The sequence below is a fragment of the Dunckerocampus dactyliophorus genome, chromosome 12 (genome assembly GCF_027744805.1).
Source record: "Dunckerocampus dactyliophorus isolate RoL2022-P2 chromosome 12, RoL_Ddac_1.1, whole genome shotgun sequence".
NCBI lineage: Eukaryota > Metazoa > Chordata > Actinopteri > Syngnathiformes > Syngnathidae > Dunckerocampus > Dunckerocampus dactyliophorus.
Window position 1 is genome coordinate 29,634,982 of NC_072830.1, and position 24,747 is coordinate 29,659,728.

At 43.1% G+C, this 24,747-nt stretch overlaps 3 protein-coding genes across 10 annotated transcripts in view; 2 read left to right on the forward strand and 1 right to left on the reverse strand.

The window, feature by feature from the left end:
* LOC129190915 (eukaryotic translation initiation factor 4 gamma 1-like) overlaps positions 1-4,970 on the forward strand; it is a 36,352-nt gene extending 31,382 nt beyond the window's left edge. For 5 of the 8 annotated variants that reach the window (XM_054793707.1, XM_054793706.1, XM_054793709.1 and 2 more), the window contains 5 exons: positions 614-712; positions 841-975; positions 1,177-1,258; positions 3,687-3,827; positions 3,915-4,970. In XM_054793707.1, the coding sequence (XP_054649682.1) occupies positions 614-712; positions 841-975; positions 1,177-1,258; positions 3,687-3,827; positions 3,915-4,093 (636 nt within the window). In that variant the 3' untranslated portion in view covers positions 4,094-4,970. The remainder of the gene's footprint in view (positions 1-613; positions 713-840; positions 976-1,176; positions 1,259-3,686; positions 3,828-3,914) is intronic. The other 3 variants (XM_054793711.1, XM_054793712.1, XM_054793713.1) reach the window with 3 other exon arrangements.
* Positions 4,971-5,639: 669 nt separating this feature from the next.
* Positions 5,640-18,488, forward strand: LOC129190918 (V-set and transmembrane domain-containing protein 5). Its single transcript, XM_054793716.1, has 4 exons — positions 5,640-9,412; positions 15,177-15,503; positions 17,019-17,162; positions 17,999-18,488. The coding sequence occupies exons 1-4, from the start codon at positions 9,331-9,333 to the stop codon at positions 18,028-18,030; spliced, it is 585 nt and encodes a 194-aa protein (XP_054649691.1). The 5' UTR covers positions 5,640-9,330; the 3' UTR covers positions 18,031-18,488.
* On the reverse strand, positions 17,930-24,661 carry med17 (mediator complex subunit 17). The gene is made up of 13 exons (XM_054793715.1): positions 24,513-24,661; positions 23,895-24,139; positions 22,122-22,285; positions 21,023-21,242; positions 20,776-20,912; positions 20,547-20,628; positions 20,308-20,460; positions 20,100-20,230; positions 19,803-19,987; positions 19,395-19,532; positions 19,092-19,209; positions 18,865-19,024; positions 17,930-18,754 (listed from the first exon to the last, which is right to left on the reverse strand). Exons 2-13 carry the CDS (start codon positions 24,127-24,129, stop codon positions 18,546-18,548), a joined length of 1,932 nt encoding a protein of 643 aa, XP_054649690.1. The 5' UTR covers positions 24,130-24,139; positions 24,513-24,661; the 3' UTR covers positions 17,930-18,545.
* Positions 24,662-24,747: the final 86 nt, after the last annotated feature.

Sequence of the window (24,747 nt, forward strand, 5' to 3'; positions counted from 1 at the left end):
CTTTCTTTGAATGAAACATTCTGTACATGCCTACTATCTCCAGTGGTCTTCTTTTATGTATCATTTGCACACCTCAGTGTTTAGGTGTTCTTGTACAGTTGAATCCCATTCATGTGGACAACTTGCCTCTGGCGTCTTATTACGAAAAAGTGTCCGCTTAAGTCAACGTCGACTGCTATCGTCGACATTGTCTGCTTATGTCGTCTTGTGGTTTATTGTTGTTTTTTTTATCACTGAGCAGCTTGAAACGACAACAGCAATGTAGCTAGGTATATCATGTGAAAACACAAGAATCCAAATAAAAATACTCTATTCAGAAAACCATGTCAACAAAAGGTCATAGGTTAAAAAATAATTTATCATCACCCGTATTCCTTAAGTCTTTGGCCAAAGTCACAAGTGCAAGCAATGGCTTTGGTTCGGGTTATGCGACAACCACTTATGTTGACGTGAAGTCAGCCAGTCCGAGGGGCGCCTACTTAAACAGGCTCCACTGTGGAACATGAGTATTACTTTATGCGGAACCACAGAATGCGATAGAATGCGGAGGACTGCTTGAGATAAGACTAGAGTTTTAATGAGGTTTGTCCATTTGGACATGTCCCTTCACTAGAGCCATAAGAAGGTGGGCACAATGTGGAGGGAGGCGGAACTCCAATGGAAAGACTTCCTCCCTGAAGATGTAGACGTCAACAAGTTTGTGACAGAAAAGGTGAGCCCTTGTCCACAAACTCTTGTATTGTGTTCAAGTGTGTAACTTAAACACACACTTTTCCATTGCGCATGAGTTTGGTGAAAAAGTAGTAAATAAAATGGTCAGTCATTTCTGTTCTCTTGAAGAATGTGGCGTTCACACTGAGCGAAGAGCCTGAGAAAAGCAAGAAGAAGGAAATGAGTTCTGCAGAGCTAACCAACCATCTTGACAGACTGATCCAGGATAAGGCTGACAACCAGAGAATGCTTGACTGGATTGAAGTTTGTATTCTCTTTTATTAACCATTCTTATGAAATATAAGCAACACATTGTGGGGGATTTGTATTTTTTAATATCCCAGGGTGATTAACACAATCCATTAGTTTTGGAGAAATGACGTACCCAAGCTTGCAGAGCCTTTGAATACTTAACTAAGCCCTACATTAACTAAGCCAGAATGCCTCCAATGTTTCCCTGTAAAGGCCAATCTGGATGAGCAGCAGACTGCCTCCCACATGTTTATCAGAGCCTTGATGACCTGCATCTGCCAGTCAGCAATCATCTGTGAGTTGTTCTCTTCACCTTCTTCAGTCATATCTACAGAAATCCTTCTTACACACTTGACAAGTGCAACAACAGAGGCATACCGAGTCGAAAATCATCCAGCTCAACTGTTGCATGCTAATGCCCGCTAATGATGACAACCTGTCTGTCAACCAACTCATCGTCCCAGTCCATCCTGTTTATTTATTACTAACAAATGCTCATACACAGGCGACTGCTTTTTTCGACATAAAATTTGAGGCCAAAAGGGGTCATTTTTTTATCAAAAATTGTGCGTTTATGTCGATATGTGTTACAGTACAGTGGAACCTTGCTGCATTAATCCATTCCAGAAGGTCCGACGCTAACACAAAACATGTTTTTATAGTTTTCAATTGGATTGATGAGTTTAAGGGGTAAATGAACATTTATTGTCACTTTTGCCTTGAGTGAAGACCCCACTCAAACACCACCTTCGTGTTTTGCTATGAGTTATTACTTGAACTCAAGTGTTTCGTCAAAATGCTGGCACTTGTGACTTTGCGGGGGATTTTGCAGCCGTGATTAAAAGAAGAGCACAGACGTGTAGCGTAACTGTGCTATTTAGTTAGCAAAGAAGTACTGAGTCAACTGCTGATGACATGGACAGGCGACGCAGCTGACTTATGGTTCCTGTTTCCATGTATTAGCTAGCCAATAGGCCGCACACAAGGGCACTTTGTGATAAAAAAAAAAAAAAAACAACAACATTAATAACACAGTTGTACTGACGCAGTGTGCGAATAACACAAAATGTGTGCCATATCGTAGGCTAACCGGAAAATGTACACAAACCTGCGCAAGATTTTGACATAAATTTGCAACGCTAATCAAAAACATGCTAACCAGGGCGTACGCTAACCAAGGTGCCACTGTATTGTCAACATCATCATCATCATGAAGCAGCGTGAAACAACTACAGCGACGCAACTACCGTAAAGCACCGTGTATAAACCGCACCCGTGTATTAACCGCACCCCCATTTTCAGGCTCATGGCGGGGGAAAACAATTTTTTAGTTCATAAATGCTTGCCAACTCTTTCATCTCAAATCAACATGCGTAAAGGTACTAAGCAATTTCAAAAAGAAGAATAAAGAAGAAATCTGAACTTCGGCATCCAGATCTTTAATATTATGGCTAAGCACAGATTAATAATAATAATAATAATAATAATAAATCAAAATAAAGAAATTTGCAATTTTCAGAGATGTTTTGATATGTTATCTTTCACTGCTTCTCTTTTTCTCCATTATTATTTTATTGCATTGCTTCAGTGTGAATTTGAATAAACGCCAACATTGTATTGTATTTTACATTGGAAGCTTAGGTTAGCTTCAGCGTATATAGAGATCGTTTCACTGTGTGAAAATACAGACAGCCGTCAGATAAGTTAGTTGCATACAGTAGCATTTTCAGCAACTGTACAGCAGAGGGCGCTCAAGTCAAAGCAACTGTCTGACCCACAGACGGCTATTCTAAAAATGGGCTTCTCGTCAATTTCTGCGTCTGGTCACAGACCTGTCATCGTGTATAAACCGCACCCCGATTTTTTGCGGTTTATACACGGTGCTTTGCGGTACTGTCTTGTCAGACAGCATTAAAATGTGCACACAGTGACTTCCTGTACACTGCAAAGTAAGTTTCAAAATAAATGCATGGCCGTATTAACCTGGATTCTGCCACAGCAATGAACAAATGCATCCATTTATTTGATTATTTTTTAAGCGTAGTTTTCTTAGTTGCAGCACTCTTTATTCTTCCCTGCAGATAGTGCCATCAAACCACTTTCTATTTAAATTACCATTAGAAAAAGTAATTATTTCAAATTTAACACAGAGAAAAGTAGTCTGTGATCTCCTGTGTGAAGCGCGGAGCATTCAGACTTTAAATCAGCTCTGCTCTGCTCGTGTTCAAGTCTTTCCATGGTCTTGCACCAAAGTACATCTCCGACATGTTAGAGCCACATAAGCCAACTCGGGCTTTGAGAAGCTCAGGGACGGGTCGGGTCTGTGGTCGGGGGCCCACAGTAAAGACTAAACACGGTCAGGCTTTCAGTTTTATGCCAACAAAATCTGGTACAGTCTTCCAGAAAATGTGTGTGCATATCACAGCTGAAAGTATTTTGTCTGCACTCTTTTGTTTTTGTTTTATGGAATGATTCATGGAATTTCATGTCATGATTTTAGAATAATTTTCTGGTTTTGATTTGATTTGATTTTCTGTAAAGTGCTTTGAATGACCTCGTGTACGAATGGTGCTCTAGAAATAAACTCGCCTTGCCTTGCCTTCAAAGACCGTCAAAGTACGAAATCCCAACACTAGAAGAAAAAGATGATCAGTGATGCATAAAGACCGTGGATATTGTGAGCTCTCTAGCAGTATTGCTTTTTAATGAAAAATAACCCACAGGTGAGAATCCCTACAAGGTGAATGATGAGGTGATCAGTCAGAGGGCCAAGTTGCTGCAGAAATTCCTAAATGATGAGCAGAAGGAGCTACAGGCTCTCTATGCCCTGCAGGCTCTCATGGTGCACATGGAGCAACCAGCCAGTAAGTGGCCAAGTACAATCCGACAAAATGAGCTTATTTTGAATTGTCACAAGTAAAATCTCGTCACATCTCTTGTTCAACCATCAGATCTGCTGCGAATGTTCTTCGACACGCTTTACGACGAGGAAGTCATCAGAGACGAGGCCTTCTACAAGTGGGAGTCGAGCAAGGACCCCGCCGAGCAGCAGGGCAAGGGCGTGGCCCTCAAGTCTGTCAAAGGCTTCTTCACTTGGCTGCACCAGGAGGACGAATCCGATAACGTTTAAGCACTTGGACTGGTCGAACATCGATGAGCATCCGTGGGGGAGAGAGGACGTTACGTGGAGGATTCAGACGAGCCTGAATCGGCAAAATCCTTCTGCATAAACAGAAAAAAAAGCAATAAAAAATTCTTCAAGTGGGAGAGATTGTATAATGGATCGAGCGCTCGATCACGCCATTTCTTTTTTGGCTCTTTTTTTCCTGCAACTGAATGTGCTAATTCCAATGCAATGGCAGGATTAGAAGAAGGAGTAGGAGGAGACGCCATTTTTGAAGTTTAACACAGCTTTCCTTCCCTCAGCAAACTATGCTGAATGTATGAAATGCTAGAAGCTCTTCACAGATACAGTATATCTATTTTTGATGAATTCATCCTTTTATCGTGACGCCTTGCCTTTGGTGTGTGATTACACGTGGGCGCTTAGCTTTTTCATGATCATTTGTTCCCGTACTGAATGATTGGAGTGCGTGTTTTATACAAGACAGGAAGAAAAACCACACAGAAAGTTGACTAAAGGACGTTTGAGAAAGGGACAGTTGTGGACTCCTGAGGACTTCTCAAAGACTGCCAGTGAGGAGGGCAACTACAAACTTTGACCGTTTTGCTGCTGGGGGGGCCGACAACGCTTCCTTTCACCTCCCCTCCACCTGCCCCCACAACCCCCCAACCCCCAACCCCACCCTACTTGACCTACGCCGGCTGTGTGTTGCTTGTTTGCTGCACTACACAACCTGAAGAGCGCAGGAACGAGGACGCATTTGTGCACCTTGCTACATAGCTTGTTGGATTTTTAGATGGATATTCTTGAAAACGCTATAAAGTTGAAAATCCACCTTATAAAAAGAACACTTAAAAAGTTTAACAGTACGAATCCTATGGCCTTTCTTTGCTTCCATGAGTGGAAATGCATTTCAGGAGAGTTGTGTACATACAGTATACAGTATAATAGATTGTTTTTTGCTAATGTAATGCTGGTATTTTTCTTTCTATCTATCTACTATCTTTCTCTCCTCAGCTGCCAGCAGGTACAGTATCTGTGGTTTGAATTTGGCTCATTTGGTCAAAGTCCCTGGGAGGAGTTTGTCAAAATATGGCCCCCGGGTTGCGCCCTGAAATCACAGGTTCAAAACAAAATGGCTGACTTCCGGTTTGTTTTCGAACATTGGTTTTGTTGAGTTTTTCATTCGTCCTGCCACGACAGAAGTCGCCACCAAATTTCATGACAGTCCATGAAACAGGTGGTAGTGGCTAATTTGACAAAAAATGTGTAGGAGGGCTACTTGGAGAGTTTTGGGGTCAGGTTTTTCGCTGGACCTTACGCGCTTCAAACAAATTTTCATGCACGTCAAGGCCCTCAAAAATGAAGAAAGTCTGAGGATAATAATTAGAAAGGGTATTGGATTACCATTAAGGTGCTAGATTGACTCCATTTGTTTCTTTGAACTGAATATGTATACAGTCATCCTTCGCCACATCGCGCTTTGAATTTTGCGGCTTCACTTTATCATGGTTTTTCAAAATATATTCATAAAACATTTTTGTGTTTACTCAAAAATATGCACGTTTAAGCAAAAATGTACATATTTTTGGCCGAAATTAAGCATTTTCAAGCATAAAAATGACTAAAGTGTTCATGTAAGACATTCAGAAAATTCATTGAAAGACACATTTTGGTATGTAATATTCATCACTGGCCACTAGGTGTCAGTAAGGTTACATTGTGTTACATGAGATGTTCAGACAGTAGCCGTCCCCGAAAAAATACTGGAAGAAGAAGAAAGAATGAATGCTCCCAAGGCTCACATGTGAGTCGATATTATCTCTTCTATTCTCTACTGTAATGTCAACTATATTGGGTTATCCGAGTGTAAAGGTGACTACGGTGTTATTTAATGTCTAGAGGGCTCAGATAGTGTTCAAACTTGTAAATAGGTTTTCTCTGCTAAGTACGAAAATATTCCGTTTATGAATAAGAAATCCTACTTTATGGAAATTCACATATCACGGTTGGGTTTAGAACCAATAAACCACGATAAAGGAGGGATGACTTGTCCCCCGCGACCATAAGCGGCATAGAAAATGGATGGACTTGTCGTCCCTTAGGAAGAACAATAAAACTGCAAGCGGTGTTGAACGGGCCCGCGCACAAGTCCAGTATGAGTTTCCACCAGTATGACGCAGCTTAAGGCCTCCAAAAAATGCGAATAAGCATGGACAATATTACACATTTGGAGACGATCAGACAATGTAGGAAGTAGTTAAAAACAGTAGGGAGCAACTCAGAAGTCAATGCGTACACGGCCACGTGCCGGGTGGTGACCTAAAACATCACATTTGGAGAGGATCTGGAGGGTACTTATGGCAAATATAATATTCCATCAGTCGGGGCGACACTGCAGTCAAATTGGTTTTGAGGTCAAATGTTGCCATAAGCCACAACACAATACAACATTTGGAGACATGGGAGTGGCAGTTAAAGGGGCCAGCCACACTCAAACGTTTTCAGGTCAAAATGCCAAAATATTTTAACGTTTCAGCATCTCATCCACACGGGAATGGCATCTGGGTGACCTGAAACGGTATTTTTTGAAAACTGCTTCCAGGGTGGAAAAATCTGAAAACGCCAGCTGTTGTTGCCGCTCTAAACGCAAGCGATGACGTCACCGACTCGCTGCCACCTCGTCGCTGTCACGTGACCAGAAGGGAGCTGAGTGAACAAGCCAATGTGAATATTTCCACAATGACTCACCACAGTCGACATTCTCCTAATACTTTTTTGTAGTCCTACACAGTGTTCCCTCGCTACATCGTGGTTCACCTTTCGCTGATTTCTTTTTTTAAGTACGATTAAGTGCACATTATTTTTAACAGCTTGTGAACGTGCATTGTGTTCTGCGTCCTTGTGGTGTATTAGAGCGCTCTGGTGTCTGTTAGTGTACTTACTACTGCTACCAGTAGAGGGTGTTATATACTCACGTGAGAGTTGAAGACTTGCAGCCTCACCTAGTCTCAGTATGTTGAGGAGCATGTTAGGAACCCACAGTAGGCAATAGCCGGCTAAATATAGCGCCACAACAGTCCTTATTGGCTTAGGGAGAACTCACCCATTGTGTTCTGCGTACTGATTGGCTGTAGACCATTGTCAATCAATCTCCTTGTGCCGTTTCCTGTTGTGGTCAGTAGCCACTAGCTAACTGTGTGAGCTGCTTGCTAACTGCCAATAAACAATAGAAGAAGAAGCAGCAGCAGCTAACCGGCTAAATGAATCCTCGGTTCGAGGAGGGGGACGACGGCCGGAGCAATATGTTTTAACAAGGATACAAAACCCCTACGGACCAGCGCCAGGACGAGGCACAGCGAGAGGAGTTAATACGCGTGAGTCACTTCATAATTTCTTGTGTCCGACCAAGTAGATGGATCATTAAAATTCAAACAAAATTTGAACTTTAAGAGTGTTTAAACAAGAGAGAAACGTGACAAAATGATCATGTCTGTCTGAGAAAAGTGTATCAAGTGTATCAGGAGTTTTACAGCCTTAAAACACATATAATAATTGTAAACAAATAAGTTGGCTACTTCGCGGATTGCACTTATTACGGGCTACTTTGGGAACCTATCCCTGGCGATAAACAAGGGAACAAAGTATTCCATAATGACTCCCACAAGTAATTCCACTTCTCGTATTTTTCCACCAGGAGGTGTCAATTTCATAATAATCAGCACAGTTGGGAAGCTTAATGTGTCATTCCAAGTACAGGTTTATGGAAGTAACTATTATAAGCTAGTGCAACGTAACCACAATTACCATGTAAAGACAAACTGAAACTTGATTTTCTCCTTGCAGTACAGCACACACACGCCCAATACATACTTACTAGGATTCTAACACAGTATTTACTGTCAGCCTGAACATATTATCCCTAAATTACTTTGTAGCTTTCATCAACAGTAAAGAGGTGGTCCTCTATTTACGGCATTCCATGTTACGACGTTTGGTGGTCACGAACTCACTCTTGGTCCGGAACCACGAGACTCACTCATGAGCACAGTCGCACGAATACGCGGCTCAAGCACAGCAGCAGAGCGCGGAAGGGGAACCATAGACATAGACAATAGACAAACCCACATGGAGTGGGTTTGTCCACTGCTGCTATATGTCAGCGCTGCCGCCATATTGGATGGGTCAAGTCTGCTCTGTAAATGAATACAAGTCAATGTACTTACCTTCATAAATTGTTTGTTTTTGTTTTTGTACAAAGTGATGGTGGTTGTTTTTGGTGTCTAACTGTTTCCCAAGTATATTAGTACGTGTGTGAGTGTACAAACGAGAGGAATGAACTGAAATGTCTTTGTAGAAAGGCGCTTTATGAAAGTAAGTGCATTTACAGTGCAGCCTTGACACATCCATCTCTCCATGTCTGTGGGAGAAGCGCCCACAAATATTGGTCTCAACACTGGACTGTCGCGGCCGTCATTGAGGATAAAGATGGTATTGTCATGTCTAATGTGTAATGTTGTAAGAAAGTCGAGGAGATAGTCAATGTATGTCTGGCATCGTCAATTAAAAGGAACTCTCAGCTAAGCTTGTGACTGGATGGTACTAGATTGTGCGGGTGTACCTAATGAAGTGGCCTATCTTACATGCCGGTACAGGTGTCTCTGCAAAGACCACTTTAAGGCCTGTCAACAGCACCGTTCCCTTTTTTTAGTAATTTTTTTTGGACAATCACATGTGCTTTTGCCTTTTAAAGTGAAACAAACAAGCAGGTGAGTGTGAACACGCACTTCCTGTTTGGCACGTTCTGCCAGGTGCGTCCCACCGTGAGCAGGAGGGGGATTCACAACCAATCCTGCTGCCTGGGTGGGGGAGGGACTCCGTATCAAGTGTACCAGGAGGGGCAGGAATGACACTTCACCTTCTTCCTTTGGCGGTGTGTGTGTGTGTGTGTGTGTGTGTGCGTGTGTGTGAAGGACAGTTAGTTCCAGCAGAGCCCTGAATGCATGTTTACTCAATAACCTCTGGCTCAACCTGTCTGGTCGGTGTGTGCTGGCTGGCTGTGCACTGCGCAGGTATGAGCACATACTCAGCAAGCACCTGAGAGAGCGAGGCCGCCGCAAGGTAGACACACGTCTAAAAAGCGCACGAGAGGAGGTGGGATCACCATTTGGCACGGACCTGTCAGCAGAATGTAAAGTGACCCGAAGGAGATTCTTCTGTGCTCTTCAACCAATGGACCTGAGATGCTAACGTTGCACTTTAGGCTCTGGGATGTCTACGATGTCGCTGTGCTTCTCAGCTTCACACTCTGCATGTGTCACATAGGTAAGCTCCTACCAACGCTACGTACTGTATCGCTGTACTGTGTGCTTTTATTCTGTGAGGAGGTTCCATGAAAAGTGCCTTGATGTAACTTTGATGCCTTTAAAAAAGAGGTACAAGTGGATGAGACATACAGGACGGGCCCTCAGTAAAGTTGTGGTTTAAGCGCAGCTGCTGTCTGTTGACCTTTCAGCATGGAGACCTGAGTGTGACGTTGCTGTACGCTGTGCTTTTATGTGTAACTTACTCGAATGTCCAGAGAAAAGCGGCGGAACCTTACAGGTGGAACCATTTTGTTTCACATAGGAAAGAATGGAAGTAGAAATAATCAGTTCCAGGCTCAAACTGTCCTACAAAAACAAAAATTGTCCTAAATCCTACAACCTTGCAGCCAATGTTTGACGTCACATTTGAACTTTATTAGGTGTCACAAGTGTAAAAAGGAGTGAAGCGGTGTTTGTAGGAGGGATGTCCCGATACACATCTTCTGGCTTCCGATCTGATCCGATACTTTTTTATGGTCTTGGCGACCTTTTTTTTTCACAAACATGAATTTGTGGAATTGAATATGGTTCTGAAAATACAGTAGATCTTCAAAGCAGTAAAAATAATGCAACCAAAGGACTGCTGAATTTTACAATTTTACACAGCATGACCAACAATATTGTTTGGCTTTTGTATCAAACCTCTGAGAGTCAATAATCCAATAAAATATTGAATAAAAGTCCATCCAATAAAAGATAAAATTGAAAATGGACGTGCAAAATACTTTTAGGGTTGGACTAATCATTTGACGTGGTTATAGATCAATTTGTGGTGTGATTTAGAATTTATGACTTTTTTTTAACAAACTCTCTTCAACGCAATAGTAATTTATTGGCGGTCCCTAGTATAAACAACCAGCGGTAGCAGCGGCACTTCCTGTGAGAGCTCCCGCACCATGACACAGCAGTGAATGTGCATGTGAATGTTATTGAAAAAATAAAATACAGTTAGAAATCTTACCCTTTTTGCACGTTTATGTTGTTTGCTGCGAGCGGCGAACCATCCCACTTTGATGGTCCTTGAACGCACCATCTCATTTTTTCCCAGATCTAGACTACATTTTTCCCATTTGTCTTTCATCTCATATTTGTTCCCAAAAGCTGATACGATGTGGGAATGCATAAAGGGAAGATGACGACGACGTTATTGAGTGCTCATGTAAATATTTGTCTGGTTCACAACCTCAAGTTAATTCATGCTAGCCCGTTATGACGCACATCAAACAGCGACGTTCTAATCTTCTCTCTGAAAACAAACTCCAAGCTCGTACTGACGGATGGCGGGTCAGTATTTATTTTGTGCTTTTAATGCGATGTTGTTCCTGTCTTAGTTTTACAGACCACATAATAAATAAATAGCATCTGATCGCTGACGGCGACCCAGCCTAATCATCCGAAAATTGCAACTTTATTCTTATTTTATTTTACGAGTATTGCAAACATTTTTGCAGAAATGATTGTGAAAATGACTAGAATAGAACACCTTTATTGTCATTATGTAAAGTACAACAAGATTAAAAAAGGCTTCTCCTGTTTCAGTACAAACCCAGTAATAGAAAGTCCAAAGCTCAATAAAAGTACAAAAGACGCTATACACAACGTATTGCACAAAAGTATGGCACGGAACTACAGGTGCCCTACATTCACTGCACGGATGAGGAATAGTAGGTAGTTTTGCAGGCGGCAGCAGTAACAGCGTTTTAGCTGTAAGAGTTCAGGATGGTCATCGCTCTCGGAAAGAACTGTTCCTCGTCTATTTGCCCCCACTTCAGTGCATCAGGCGGCAGCAGCTCCAACAGATGAAAACCGAGGTGTGAAGTGTCCTTGATGGTGCTCTGAGCTCTGCTGGGACACCGGGAGGAGTAAATATCTGTCAGGGAGGGGAGAGGGCAGGCCAATGATCCTCTGTGCTGCCTTCACTGTCCTCTGAAGCCGCGTTCTGCCTGCCTCAGTGCAGCTCCCGTACCGTTCTACTTTGTTCTCCTACAATTACTGTTCTTTTCCCATGATTTCTTGTTTTTTGTTAGTTTTCTTGTTTAATAACTGTGCCGAGGGCCAATAAAACAACAGCTGTGGGCCGCAAATCTGCCCCCGGGCCACACGTTGGACACCCCAGTTTATAGTATAAGAACGCGGGAGCGTCTTTCTGCTTTGAAAGTGAGTCCGCTTACTTGACTTCCTGTCTGCACGTGGTCTTTGGTTTACGGCATTCCGAGCTTGAGCGTTTTGTGGTTGCGTACATGCTCCCATAAACGAATAAAAAACGTAATTGTGGTCCGTAAAAACGAGGCTCGCCGTAGACCTACTGTAGTTACAGCAGAAGAACGCACCATGCGCCACCACACTACTCTCAACACTGGACTGTAAAACCAGCCTAAAGACGGACGTTGGAAGGATGATGAGGAGGTGGTCCATCTACCACTCAGTTTAGTGCCTCCCACACGGCAAGATGCAATGATTAAGAGTGGTTAGCATGCATTGCTGCACACTACACACCCATTTGGGACGTATTTAGTGCAATGTCCGAGTACTGACTGTGCTGTATTTTGACATTCAGTGGTGCGACAATTGTTTGTCCCCTTCCTAATTTCTTATTTTTTTGCGTGTTTGTCACACTTAAATGTTCCAGATCATCAAAGAAATGTATTACGCAATGACAACACAGCTGAACACAGAATGCATTTTTTATTATTAAGGCAGAAAACAAAAGTTCTAAAGCTTTGGAAAACGTGAAACAGTGGTGAACCTTCCCAGGAGGGGCCGGTCAACCAAAATGACCCCCAGAGCGCAGCGACGACTCGTCCGAGAGGTCACAAAAGACCCCACAACAACATCCAAAGAAGTGCAGGCCTCACTTGCCTCAGTTAAGGTCAGTGTTCATGACTCCACCAGAAGAAAGACACTGGGCAAAAGCGGCCTGCATGGCAGAGTTCCAAGACCAAAACCACCGCAAGTTATCACAAACGCTTGATTGCAGTTGTTGCTGCTAAAGGGGGGCCCAACCACTTATTAGCTTTGGATTTGTTTTCTCCCATAATCATAAAACATTTCATTGAAAAAGTGCATTTTGTGTTGAGTTTTGTTGTCACTGACTAATATTTCCATTTGTTTGATGATCTGAAACATTTAAGTGTGACAAACATGCAAAAGGGGGCAAACGCTTTCACACCACTGGAGGTGTCATTGGGTGTGGGTGTGGGCGTGTGCATGGAGAAACCCAGCTGTGATTTGGGCAGCGGCTGTGCTTGTCCAGCATGCAGGCAGTTGTTCTTGAATCATTCAAGATAAACAAACACGGTCATTCACCAACCAACACTGTGACAAATTGCACAACAATATCAAGCGGCAGAAACTTGTCTCGATGAAAGCTGAGTGAAATGGAATCCCTAATTAATGCTGTTGCTGTTTGTTTTCCTGCATGTCAACAGGACTGCTGCGAAACAGGAGAGGCGACTTTTGCGCACGGTAATGGTTTAGTTTGTCTGGAAAAGGCTTCCACTTCCACTTGCACAATTCAACATGTCCGAAAAGGAGTAGGAAGAAGCAGAGCTTATTCAATTCTACCCCTTCTTCATGTCTCAGCAATGACTGGCACACGTTGAACGCAGAACGTGAGCAAGCTACCGGTGCTGTGACGTGAAGTCATTCAATAGGCTCTGATTCTTCCTGCTGCTTTTCAAACGCGTTGAACCTTGTGACTGTAAACACGCGATGCACCTCAATGTCACCTTGTTATGCTTGTATGAGTACATGCAGGATATCGACCAACCAGATTCATGACATTCAGGATCAATGATATCAGACACTGTGGTGCTTTTCAATAAATAACAATAAATTAATTTAGCATGCATTACATCAGACACCGTGGCTTTCATTAAATAATAATACATGAATGAATTCAGGGTCAAAAATATCACACACTAGTTTTTATGAAATAAAAAGAAATTGTGAATTCAGGATAAATGATATCAGACACTGTGGTTTTCATTAAATAACAATACATGAATGCATTCAGGATAAAAAATATCACACACTAGTTTTCATTTATTAATAATACATGATGAATTCGAGATACATGATATCAGACACTGGTTTTCAGTTGATAATAATACATGATGAATTCAAGATAAGTGATATCAGACACTGGTTTTCATTCAATAATAGTAAATGATAAATCGAAGCTAGATGATATGATATGAGATTTAATAATACAAAAATATTCAAATGTGGAAATACAAAGACAATCAATAATAAAAAAATATACAAATGTAGTCATATTCTTTTTCCATTTTGTCATTGTTTTTTCTGTATTGTCTTTGTTTTTTCCAATTTGCCGTTGTTTTTCCTGTTTTGTATTTGTCTTTTCCACTTGCGTTTTGTCATTGCATTTAGTAATGACAAACACAAAAGAATGATTTCTGCATTGTCTTTGTTTTTTCCATTTTGGCGTCGCTTTTCCTGTTTTGTGTTTGTCATTACTAAATGCAATGACAAAACGCAAGTGGAAAAGACAAATACAAAACAGGAAAAACAACGGCAAATTGGAAAAAACAAAGACAATACAGAAAAAACAATGACAAAATGGAAAAACAATATGACTATATTTGTATATTTTTTATTATTGATTCTCTTTGTATTTCCACATTTGAATATTTTTGTATTATTAAATCTCTTTGTATTTCCACACATATTCCCTTTTAATTTTGGCACTCCTGTGATTCCATACTTGACCAGTACTGACACAGTACTAACAGTGCATCAAACCTAACGCTAACTTGGACAGTAACATGCTGTATCTCTCCATTCTTTTTGAATGGAAATACTCCTATGCACTTTATGTTGACGTGATCAATAATGCTTGATTAAAACGTGCATTGTTTCTCTCAGACAAAGCGCAAAAAAATATAAAATAAATGTTAGTTCCATTCCCAGTGTCACAGTGCCCTCTACTGGTCAAGCTAAGATAGTTTTGTCTCAAGGTATGTTGACGTATTACGACTTGTGCATAACTTACAAATAACGTGTGTGAACGGGTGTCAACGATGGCATAACTTATTGCCCGCGGATGTGGGACGTATGAATCATACGTTGACATACGTCGAAAAGTTTTATGTAGCCGTATGCCGGACGTATGCCGGCGTGCTTCCGCGTGCTGTTAACATATACAAAACTTACCCATAACTTATTTGACGTACGCCAGCGTATTGGCCAAATTTTTCATACGTTGGCGTAAGCTGGCTAAATCGTCAAGGTGTGACAGGGCCTTTATTTGTGTTCCATGCTTGAGCTCCCCATCCTGACATGTGAAAGGTTTAGTGTTTAAGGTCTAAGTTGAGGTTGTATTTTTCCCGTGCATGTGTGGCCATGTTGCATCATCAGTGAAGTGGTGATTCTCAGCTTCCTTCTGATGAGTAAGAGATTCCTTCCCACTGAGTCACGTTATTTCAGTGACAATGAGGCTTTTCGCTTGGTGATGTTTGCACAAAGGCACTCGGAAGCTGGCATTCTCACGTCAAATTCTTCACATGCGCCTCATCAAGCAAACACAAGCAGAACCAGACGGCCCGCTGCAACACTTACCAAGCAAGGATAAACACTCATAGGACGACACCACAGTGGTTGCCCCTCAGCCTGCTGCCAGCCATCGTCCGGCATTTCGTAATGGCACACTTTTGTTGCTACAGTGCCAGTGAATGATTATTACTTCCTTTCCATCTTCCAAGCCGGGACCGTCTCCATCCAGTCCGACCAGCACAGCCTCACCAGATCCGTGCAGGAGGACGCGTTCTTCTCCGTGAACGTGACCTGCAGTGACATTCCCACCTTCCGCTGGACCTTCATGTCCAGCTCGGTGAGCCGCACCATCGGCACCTGGCAGCCGGGGGTGTTCACCAACATCACGGAGGATTACAGCAGCAGGGTGCGGGCCCACCGCAACGGCTCCATGAGCCTGTCAGACCTGCGGCTGCAGGACGCCGGGTATTACGTGCTCACGGTGACGGATGTGTCGGGCAACAGCAAGGATGCAGGATTTGTCCTCAAAGTCAACGGTGAGTGGCTGTCAATCATCGCCATCTTGAGTACGTAGCGGAGGAGGAGGGGCGGACTGCTGCTTGCGATTCACAGTTAGAAAGGACAGAAAAGAACAAGGAAGCGAGTTGCTCCTCGGACGCCGTTATGTCAAGTTAGCCCCTCCCCTTCTGCCGCTCATCCCTTAGGGGTGGGTGATACGGTAAATGTTGGTATCATTCAGGTACTAAGTAAATGCATGTCCAGTATCGCTGATGCTGATACTGATACAAATACTTTTTACTGTAATTTTTCTAAGCGGTTGTGATCTTTTCTAGTTGTTCCCTCGCTCTCTCGCGGTGAACTATTCGCGGATTCGCTCGTTCGCGGATTCGCTTGTTCGCAGATTTTTTTAAAAGTGCAATTTTGCAAGTTTTTTTGTGTTCTGTGTCCTTGTGGTGTATCATAGCGACCTATCGGTGCTCTGTTGCATGTGTCTGTTATTGTATTTACGACTGCTACCAGTAGAGAGGGTTGTAGTGTCCAGATGTGTCCAGTAAATATAGAGCCACAACAGTCCTGATTGGCTAGGTAGGAACCCGCCCATTGTGTTCTGTGTTCTGATTGGCTGTAGACCATTGTCAATCAATCTCCTTGGTACAGGACTGCCTGTTTCCTGTTGCGATCATACAGGCTGAATGAAGGCAGAAGTTAAGCGACTGTAGGGCCTCCTGGAATACTTTAAATTCATCTTCAGTTCACGGAGGATGAGGAGGAATATGTTTTAACAAGGGCACAAAAACACGACAGCCTCTGGACGCCAGGACAAGCCACGATCAGAGGCGTGAAATACGCACGAGTCACTTCAGTTCTTGTGTCCAGTCTCGTAAGTTCATCGTTAAAATTCAAACGAAACTTGAACCTTGAGTGTTTAAACAAGAGAGAAATGTGAGAAAATGTTATTGCCTAATTGAGAAAAGTGTATGAAGTTTTACAGCCCTAAAACGTATAGAATCATTATAGAAAAATATAGTTGGCTACTTCGCGGATTTCACTTATTGTGGGCTATTTTGGGAACCTATCCCCCGTGGTAAATGAGGGAACACTGTGTAGTCAGAAAACGATTCAAACAATCTGTTGTATTTGGTAGTAGCAGTTAAATATCCACATTGACTGACATGAATGATGTCATCACTTCACGATCATGCATGGCTGGATTTCATTTGTCATCAGTGCTGAGCCCACACGTTCCAACTGTGCATTAATTGTATGAAAAGTAAAAAAAAATCATGTTGATGAGAATTTCTTATAGTTGTGAGATTCAAAGGCTTTATTGTTGCGGTCCAAATCAAGAGCATCTTCACAAAATAAAACCCAATTAAAGCTTGAGCTTTATGCAAGAGAACAAAAAGCTAAAAGTGTTTATCGTAAAAACGGGGTAAAGGGGCAGTTGGAGTCACCTTGCTGGATGCGTCCTACGCGTGTCCTACGTAGCTTATTTCATCTGTTCTGTGTATTCTTCGCCTGTGAGACAACTCTGCATTTGTCCTTCACAGAGGTGCTTTTCGAGGACATACAGTATCTGTCGGTGTCAGCCGCGGCGCTGGGCTGCTTGACGGGCCTCCTCATGCTAAGCGTGTGGCTCATGAACAAGGCCTATAAGAAGATAGCGGCATGGAGACGCAGGAAGCAGATGCCCGGTAAGAGTCATGTGATCAATACGAGCATGGATTACATTCAGCTGCTGTATCAACATGCTTTATTACAGGGGGGTCCAAACTATTTAGACTAAGGGCCCCATACTGAAAAATGTAAAGATGCGGGGGCCGGTTTTACTTTTTTTTTTTTTTTTTTAAACTATCCCAAACAAAATATTTAAATAAATAAAAATATTTAAATAAATATGTGTATATATATTTATGCATATAAAATATGTATTCATTTTATCAATGCCAAAGCGTACTGCTATTAATATTATCAACTGTTTCTCCTTAATTACTTCTTCTTTTACATTTTTTTCTTATACTAGTATGGCTTATTCTCTTAATATTTAGACTTATTATCATAACATTATCGCATTCACCCAACCTAATGTTCCTAAAATTTCAACCTAATTCTTTGTTTGGTTTGTTTGTTCTATAATATTTCAACTTTACGCTATTTTTTTATGTTAAAATAATGACTTTACTGCCTTAATATTTTGTCATTATTCTTGTAAAATTACTGGGGTTTTTTTCATTTTTGCTGTTTTTTTTATGTTATTGCTTAATCGTATTTTTAGAATGTGCAGAGGGCCAGTAAAAAAGCAGTTGCGTGCCGGGGGCCACACTTTGGACACCCCTGCTTTATTAGAATGAGCACTACTGTACGTGAAACCCTGAAAGCCTGTTCCCATCACTGTCGAAAGGACGAGTGGGCTGGGCGTGAATGTGGGTTATCTATTGTGTTGCAGTTTGGGTGTGACAAGTACGAGTACAAATGTTTGTCTCATTTCAGTCCGCTACTGACAAGTTTTTTGACGCTCCATTTTTTGCAGAAAATGACGCAACAGAGCTGCAGCCTCTTTGACACATTTTCCTTTTGTTTGGAAACCTGTCAGGACTATTTTTAATGTGGCCACAAGGAGCAGGAAGGACTGTTCAAAATGGATGTTTACATACAAGACAACTCACACGAGGAGGACGTGATGATCACACTGCAATTTTTGATACTGTACTTGATATTTTTGTATACTGAATATGAACTGTATTTATTGCCAATGCATTGTGATGGTTTTGAATAATGGCCTGCTCATGAGGTCAGCTTCTCATTTGTTTTATATATTCCCAACACACATATACATTAGTCATGTGATCAACATGCATGCTGTCCAACAGGAGGAGGGGTTACAGTAAAACAGTAGCACAAGCAAACTATGCTCTTTATTTTCTATCAAAGTGTAAAAACACGAGCGAGTGAGCATGAACCTGTAGAACTCTTGTAAAAGTCCTCAAGAATAAAAAGGGGCATGGATTTTTGTAACATGACTTCACGTCGTATGTTTCGTTGTCCAGATGCGTGGGGTTGTAATAGTGGGGGTGCGTTTAAGGGCAGGGGGTTAGGGCGGCCATGAGGAGCTCCATCTTGTAGACAAAGTTCCGTCCCTCCATCTTGCTCCAGTGGACCTCCTTGTACGGCCCCCTGAGGTGGCTCCACTTGGCATCCTGGATGACGTCACTCTTGGGCAGCTCCTTAGTCTGGCTGCGGGGGAACTGGACCACGACTTTGCAGCCGCTCTCTGGACCGTTACGCACTGGAGCGAGCGAGCGAGCGAGCGAGAGAGAGAGAGAGAGAGAGAGGTGCAGAAGTCATGTTGGATTTGATGCTCAAGCTTTCCTGAGCCACACCCCCCCACCACCTCACCTGAGATGGCGTACTCTCCGTTGGGGGAGGCCACTGTCACAGCGGAGGCGTTCCCGATGCTCTCCACCGGGCCGAGGCCCACATGATTACTGAAGCTCAGCACGTGCCAGCCCATCACTTTGGCCAGTTGCTGCACGGCATGCACCTGGTGCTGGGACATCTGCAGCAATACACACAGATGATAGGACACCTGAGGTCCCCCCCGACTAGGACGCTAGCAGCCATACCTGTGAAAGGAGGAAGTCCTGTAGCTCCTGCTCCTGATGGGACAGAGTGATGACACGTCCATCTCTGTGCACCACTCGGATCTGCTCCACACCAATGTTGAGCTGCAGCTGGATGGACCTGAACACACACACACACGCAGTGTAGTTGAACATGTGACCCTCTCGCTCCGTGGGAACAGGGGTGTCCAAAGTGTGGCCTGGGGGCCATTCTTGGAATTTTTCTGTGGAAAAAGTTTGGACGCCCCTGCCTTCCAGGGTGCTTTGTGGGGTGCACTTTGTTTTTCTGCATGGCCCATCACTTACTTGCAGATTTGCTCGTAGCCCTGAGAGGTGATCAGCACTTTAACACTGGACTCGTACACGTCGTTAATGTTGGACCAGTGAGCTTGGATCTGGGGGTCTTCAATCCGGCTGGCCAGACTATCGATGGTGCGTGCAGTCCTGCAAAACACACAATATCACAGGTCTTGACCCCCCTGTGAGATGTAATTTGAATAGAACTGCGTTGCTGTGACTTCTCCAGTCAATAGAGCAGTGGGCCCAGTGTGTACCGAGCAGTATTTACTTGCCCCAAATAGTTTGGAGGACCTCGATTGAACACAAGGCGCTCCAGATAGTGAGGTATTTCTGCAGTCTCACATAGCATCCATGCCACTGCTTGACACTTACAGACCGCTGAAGTGAAATGACGGATAGCGGTCGATGGTTTACCGGCTACGTAGAAAGATGTGCTTGGCCTGCTTGATGATCTTCTCCAGGAGACCCTCTCTCTGCTGCAAGCTGGCGATCTCGGCTTTGTCGTAGGCCAGTGGGCCGGCCAGGCGCATGCGTTTGTGGCCAAAGGGGGAGGTGGCGGGGTGCGGCATCACCACAGAACTCAGCTGCTGCATGTGGAACTACACCGCAGACAAATGGAATGGAAGGCGTTATCAACGGCTGGATGGCACTTCAGGGCTCATTTCTAATCAAAATCTTACGTGTGGGATTCAGAGACGCAAACAGTCTCACCTCTCGCATCATCTGATGCAGGTTGTGTTCCAGAACGTAAAGATGTTCATCAGGTTTGGGCTTCTCCGGAGACACTCGATGGGTCTTCTTCTCGACCGTCGAATGGCAGAGCAAGATGGACAGTTGCAGGCCTACAGAAGAAAAAATAAGACAAGTTAGCGATGCAGGTGCAAAAAAAAAAAAGCAGCGTAATCGAGAGCATTCCCACCTGGGAAGGGCTGCGAGATGATCTGATTCTTCACAACAATGTGAGGGATCAGGGATTTTATCTGGACTGCTTCCCTGGAGAGCTGTGCGAAGATCTCCTTACAGAGAAGAACATTCTGAGCCGCCTCCAGCTTCATGTGCCACGGCTGAGAACCTGCGTAAGTCAAGAGGGTACGGGATCGAAGAACTGCAACATATTTAGGAAATGTTATTAAATTATTTTTCTGCTCTGATCCGTACCAGCTTTGCTTTTGGTTTGTCTCTGGAACAAGTTGACTGTTCCGAGGTCACCGATGTCTGGAGACTGCTTCTGGATAGAAACCTGTAGGAATTGGGTGATACAGATGATGGCTTACTATTAAATATAGACTGTCTGGTCTTTTCTTATAGCTGAGAAGTGGTGCACTGGTGTGCTTAGTGGTAAAAACTATTGATATATTTCTGACAGGTAGGGGAAACATATTCACACCTTGATGTAGGCAGATCCTTCTAGATCACTAGGAATCTGAACGTCAAGGGGGCAGTAGTCCTCTGGGATCTTTTTGTCCAGATCGATGTCCGTGTTCTTTATCACCTCAAACGAGCCATGGTGAGGAAACAGAGAACCTGCATGGAAAAACATGAGTGTGATGAGACAACAGCCTTCTATGAAGCTCACCCACGGCACGACAACCTCATGTAGTTCAAGCTTTGATGGAACCACGGAGCTTTATCACCTGCACTCCCGTAGCTTAGGTCTCCCAGGATCTTGTCTCCAACTTTGCGTAGTTTCCACTGAGAACGTAGTCGCAGCAGCTCGGAGTTGAAGTCTCTCTGCCGCCGGTTTTCCTGGTTCTCGGCTACGGACTTGTTGAGCCTCTCTGCGCCCTTCAGGAGGAGCTGTGCTGCTGTGGCCAACGACTTCTTCTTACTCATCAGCTGGATCACCTGTGGAGTCTGCACATCAGCGATGGAAATAGTGAGCAGAAAAACTTCAGATGAATATACGCCGCATGGACAAAGATTACTCCATTTTTCTATATCACAGTTGTCGCTGGACGCCACACCGCGCTTCAAATTTTGCAGTTTCACTATGACGGTTTTTCAAAAAATATTAATAAACCATCGGTTTCATGGTTAAGTACAGCCTATTGTTAGCCAAAAAAATATGCATGTTTAAGCAAATTTGACATATTTCTGGCCTAATTAAGCATAAAAATGACTAAATGGGCTGAAATAAGGCATTCATGAAATGCATTGGGCCATGTTGATATGTGGTGTTGTACACTGGCCACTAGGTGTCAGTAATGTCGCTGCAACTATTTGGTGTTGTAATGTTGACGTTCCAAATTGTAATGTTTCAGAACGCAAGGTTATTGGTGGATAAGGAGGAAGTGCCGCTGTTGCTGCAGGAACCAGAGGGAGGAGGAGACAAGTGTGCAAGCTGGACTGTGTTGGAATTGAGCGCTCCTATTCCAATAAAACCTTAAAGAACGTCAGTCTCTGTGTGACACCATAAGAACGCTACATCACATTAGCCACCGCAGGAAGTCTCAGAAGTCAAAACAAAACAAAACACAAAAAGCGTGTGACATGTGTGAGTCTATATTTTGTCTTATTACGTCTACTATATAGGGTCATACGAGCATAAAGGTGACAATATGCGTGTTTTTTCATGTCTAGAGGGCTCTAATAGTGTTAAAAACTGTATTTAGAAGGTGGTAAATAGGTTTTCTATGCTCTAACTTTGCGTAAATTCACTTATCATAGTCGGGTCTAGAACCACTTAACTGCGATAAACGAGGGATGGCTGTACACATGATATTGTCACTTGACCTTGCTCATTGAAGGATCCTGAGACACCGGGTCTAGCGCCATGTACTTCTTCTCCTTCACCACACAGAGAACATCATAGAGGACACACATCTCCGTCAGAGCACTGCGCAAGTTGTTTCGCACAGAGTCCCAAGGCCACAGGGATGGCTGGAACTTCACTGTGCCTGTGTGAGAAAAAACGCATGTCAGATGTAATATGCACAGAAAATAGCAGTTTAAAACTAAAACTGAGGTCATGTTTGATAACGTGCAGCCTTTCCCCACAGGACTGCAATGTATTTGTGGAAGAAAAGCAAAATGAATGTTTAACAATACAAATTAACCTTTGCTCTCTTGCTTCTTTTGGTAATTTTTTTACGTCACAAACAAGATTTTAGCTGCTTATAGGTGGGGGAGGGGCCCACAGCAAGACCCGCTGCTTGTTGAGAAGAGTGATACACGCTTTCTCTGAAAGAAAAAAGGACCAGAAAAAGTCGCTAATCGCTTTTTTGACAAAGACAAAGAGTGGTGTGATTACTTGGTACACATAGCGTGGCAAGTTGGGAAAGAGCACTGCAGGTTACCCAGCATGCCTTGCGGTGTGTAGTTAAGGGTGTGATGTGACTTTTTTGATGTTTGTGCAGTGCATAGGGTTGCACCGTGTGTTCCGTATGTTTGTTGAATGAATGAGGCGGGCGTTTGCGTTAGTGACCTCCTATTCCTTCGTGCAGTAGTGGAAATGTGTATTTGTTAAGCTAGTAGCCGCAAATGAAGTAATCCCTTATTTATCACGGTTAATTGGCTCCAGACCCGACTGTGATAAGTGAATTTCCGCCAAGTAGGATTCCTTCATTGTAAATGGAATATTTTCGTAGTTATGGCATAGACACCTTGTTTACGATCTTCTAAATACGGTTTTTAACATTATTAGAGCCCTCTAGGCATGAAATAACACCCCTATAGTCAGCTTTATGTTCATATTGCCCAATATAGTAGATAAAATCAGAGAAAATTAGCCTTTTAAGACATACTGTATATAAAACTTGTGCTCGTGTGTGTCGCCGTAAGTGTGCTCCGTGTGGCAGACAGAAAGTACGTAATGTCGTGGGTCACGGCCGCAACAGCGGCCTGTGTTATTATTATGACTATTATGATTGTGCCTGTTGTGAGATCATTTAAATCTGCAATAAAAGCTGGTTGTTCTGGCGATCCACCCTGATGCCTGTCTCACCGAACAATTACAGACCCCTAGTGACCAATGTAGAACTTTACATTCACAAAGTTAATGCATCTTTTATATTAGCATTTTACTTCATGTAGCCATCTGTCCTTGAAAATGCTTAATTGAGGCAAAAAATACATACAATTTGCTTAAATATGCATATGTTTGACTAATAATAGGCCGTGTTTAACCACAAAACATCATGATTTAGTAACTACCTTGTTGAAAAACAGTGATAGAGTGAAGCCGTGAAATTCGAACCGCGATGTGGCGAGGGACGACTGTACTTCCTTAAGCAAACTGCCGTTTCCAACGAGCAACTCAAGCTTGTCACATCAGTCACTCTGCTACTCATCTTACAGTTGAAGTGTGTCAAGAGGCGGTGTTACAATCCATACCGCCACCTACTGTACGCCGTAACAACGCCACAGTCACAGACAGTCGCATTGTAGTGGTCGTGAGTGAGGGCGAACGTAACAGAACTCTATTTGTGGCGGTCCAAATGCATTTGAATGTATGGGAAACACTGACGTATCAGCTAATAAAATTGTCCAAACTTCCCCTCACGATACCTTCTTCTTCCTCTGGTTCCTGCTTGCCCCACTCGCGTTCCCTGGACTCCCCCTCAGTACCATCCTCCTCCGAATCAGATCCTTGGCTGAAGTCGATCCTTTGCGCCAACTTTGCCAAGTTCTGGGACATGGACAGGGGAGGCACATATGTCTCCGTCCCATCCAGGGCCACCTCCTGTACCTGCTTCTCACAGGAGGACTCGATGCTCACCCTCACTCCTGGACCGCTGGCCATGATGTAAAAGCTGACAAGTGGAGAACAGAGAAACAGAATTATACTAGTGTTTGAAAACACGAAACGAATAACATAACGTGTGTATTTATCAGCTGAATTAACAAACAGCACAACTAGAGTAAGAATACCATGTTTACGTTTCATCGATATGTAAAACCACCAAACACTACATTTACCGCAAAGCAGGTAAGTTGTTTGGCAATTTACAGCGGAGAACTAAAGCTGAATAACTATTACTGAGGCGTGCAACATTTTAAAAACAATTCAGTTGTTTCTTGCCAGCGGGCTAGCGTTAGCTGTATGCTAATCATGGACCATATTATTAGCACAATGAAAATAGGTATAATCATATCCAGAGCTTATTTGATTTAAGTATCTCTTACATGCGGTTTTCTCAGCCGTTTGAAATAAAGTTTGCTCCCTTGAGTTATGCTAATGCATCCAATGCCGCCGTGGGACGTTCATTTTATTCTCTCCAAAAAAAAGCTCTATATAGTCGCCATTGAGGACCCGCCTCCTCCTCTTGTTCTTCTTCTTAGTTAGTTTAATGGCGGGTTGCAACCATGACTTTAAAAGGTGCATACCGCCACCTACTGTACCAGAGTATGTAACATGGGC

Bases quoted from the DNA above. Each gene is read 5' to 3' on its own strand.
- LOC129190918 (XM_054793716.1), top strand. From the start codon at position 9,331: ATGCTAACGTTGCACTTTAGGCTCTGGGATGTCTACGATGTCGCTGTG. The intron at 15,504-17,018 runs GTGAGTGGCTGT...TGTCCTTCACAG, and splicing joins ATTTGTCCTCAAAGTCAACG to AGGTGCTTTTCGAGGACATA. The intron at 17,163-17,998 runs GTAAGAGTCATG...CATTTTTTGCAG, and splicing joins ACGCAGGAAGCAGATGCCCG to AAAATGACGCAACAGAGCTG.
- med17 (XM_054793715.1), bottom strand. From the start codon at position 24,129: ATGGCCAGCGGTCCAGGAGTGAGGGTGAGCATCGAGTCCTCCTGTGAG. The intron at 20,629-20,775 runs GTGTGAATATGT...CAATTCCTACAG, and splicing joins AAGGATCTGCCTACATCAAG to GTTTCTATCCAGAAGCAGTC. The intron at 19,210-19,394 runs GTAAGTGATGGG...GTGTGTGTTCAG, and splicing joins GGCTACGAGCAAATCTGCAA to GTCCATCCAGCTGCAGCTCA.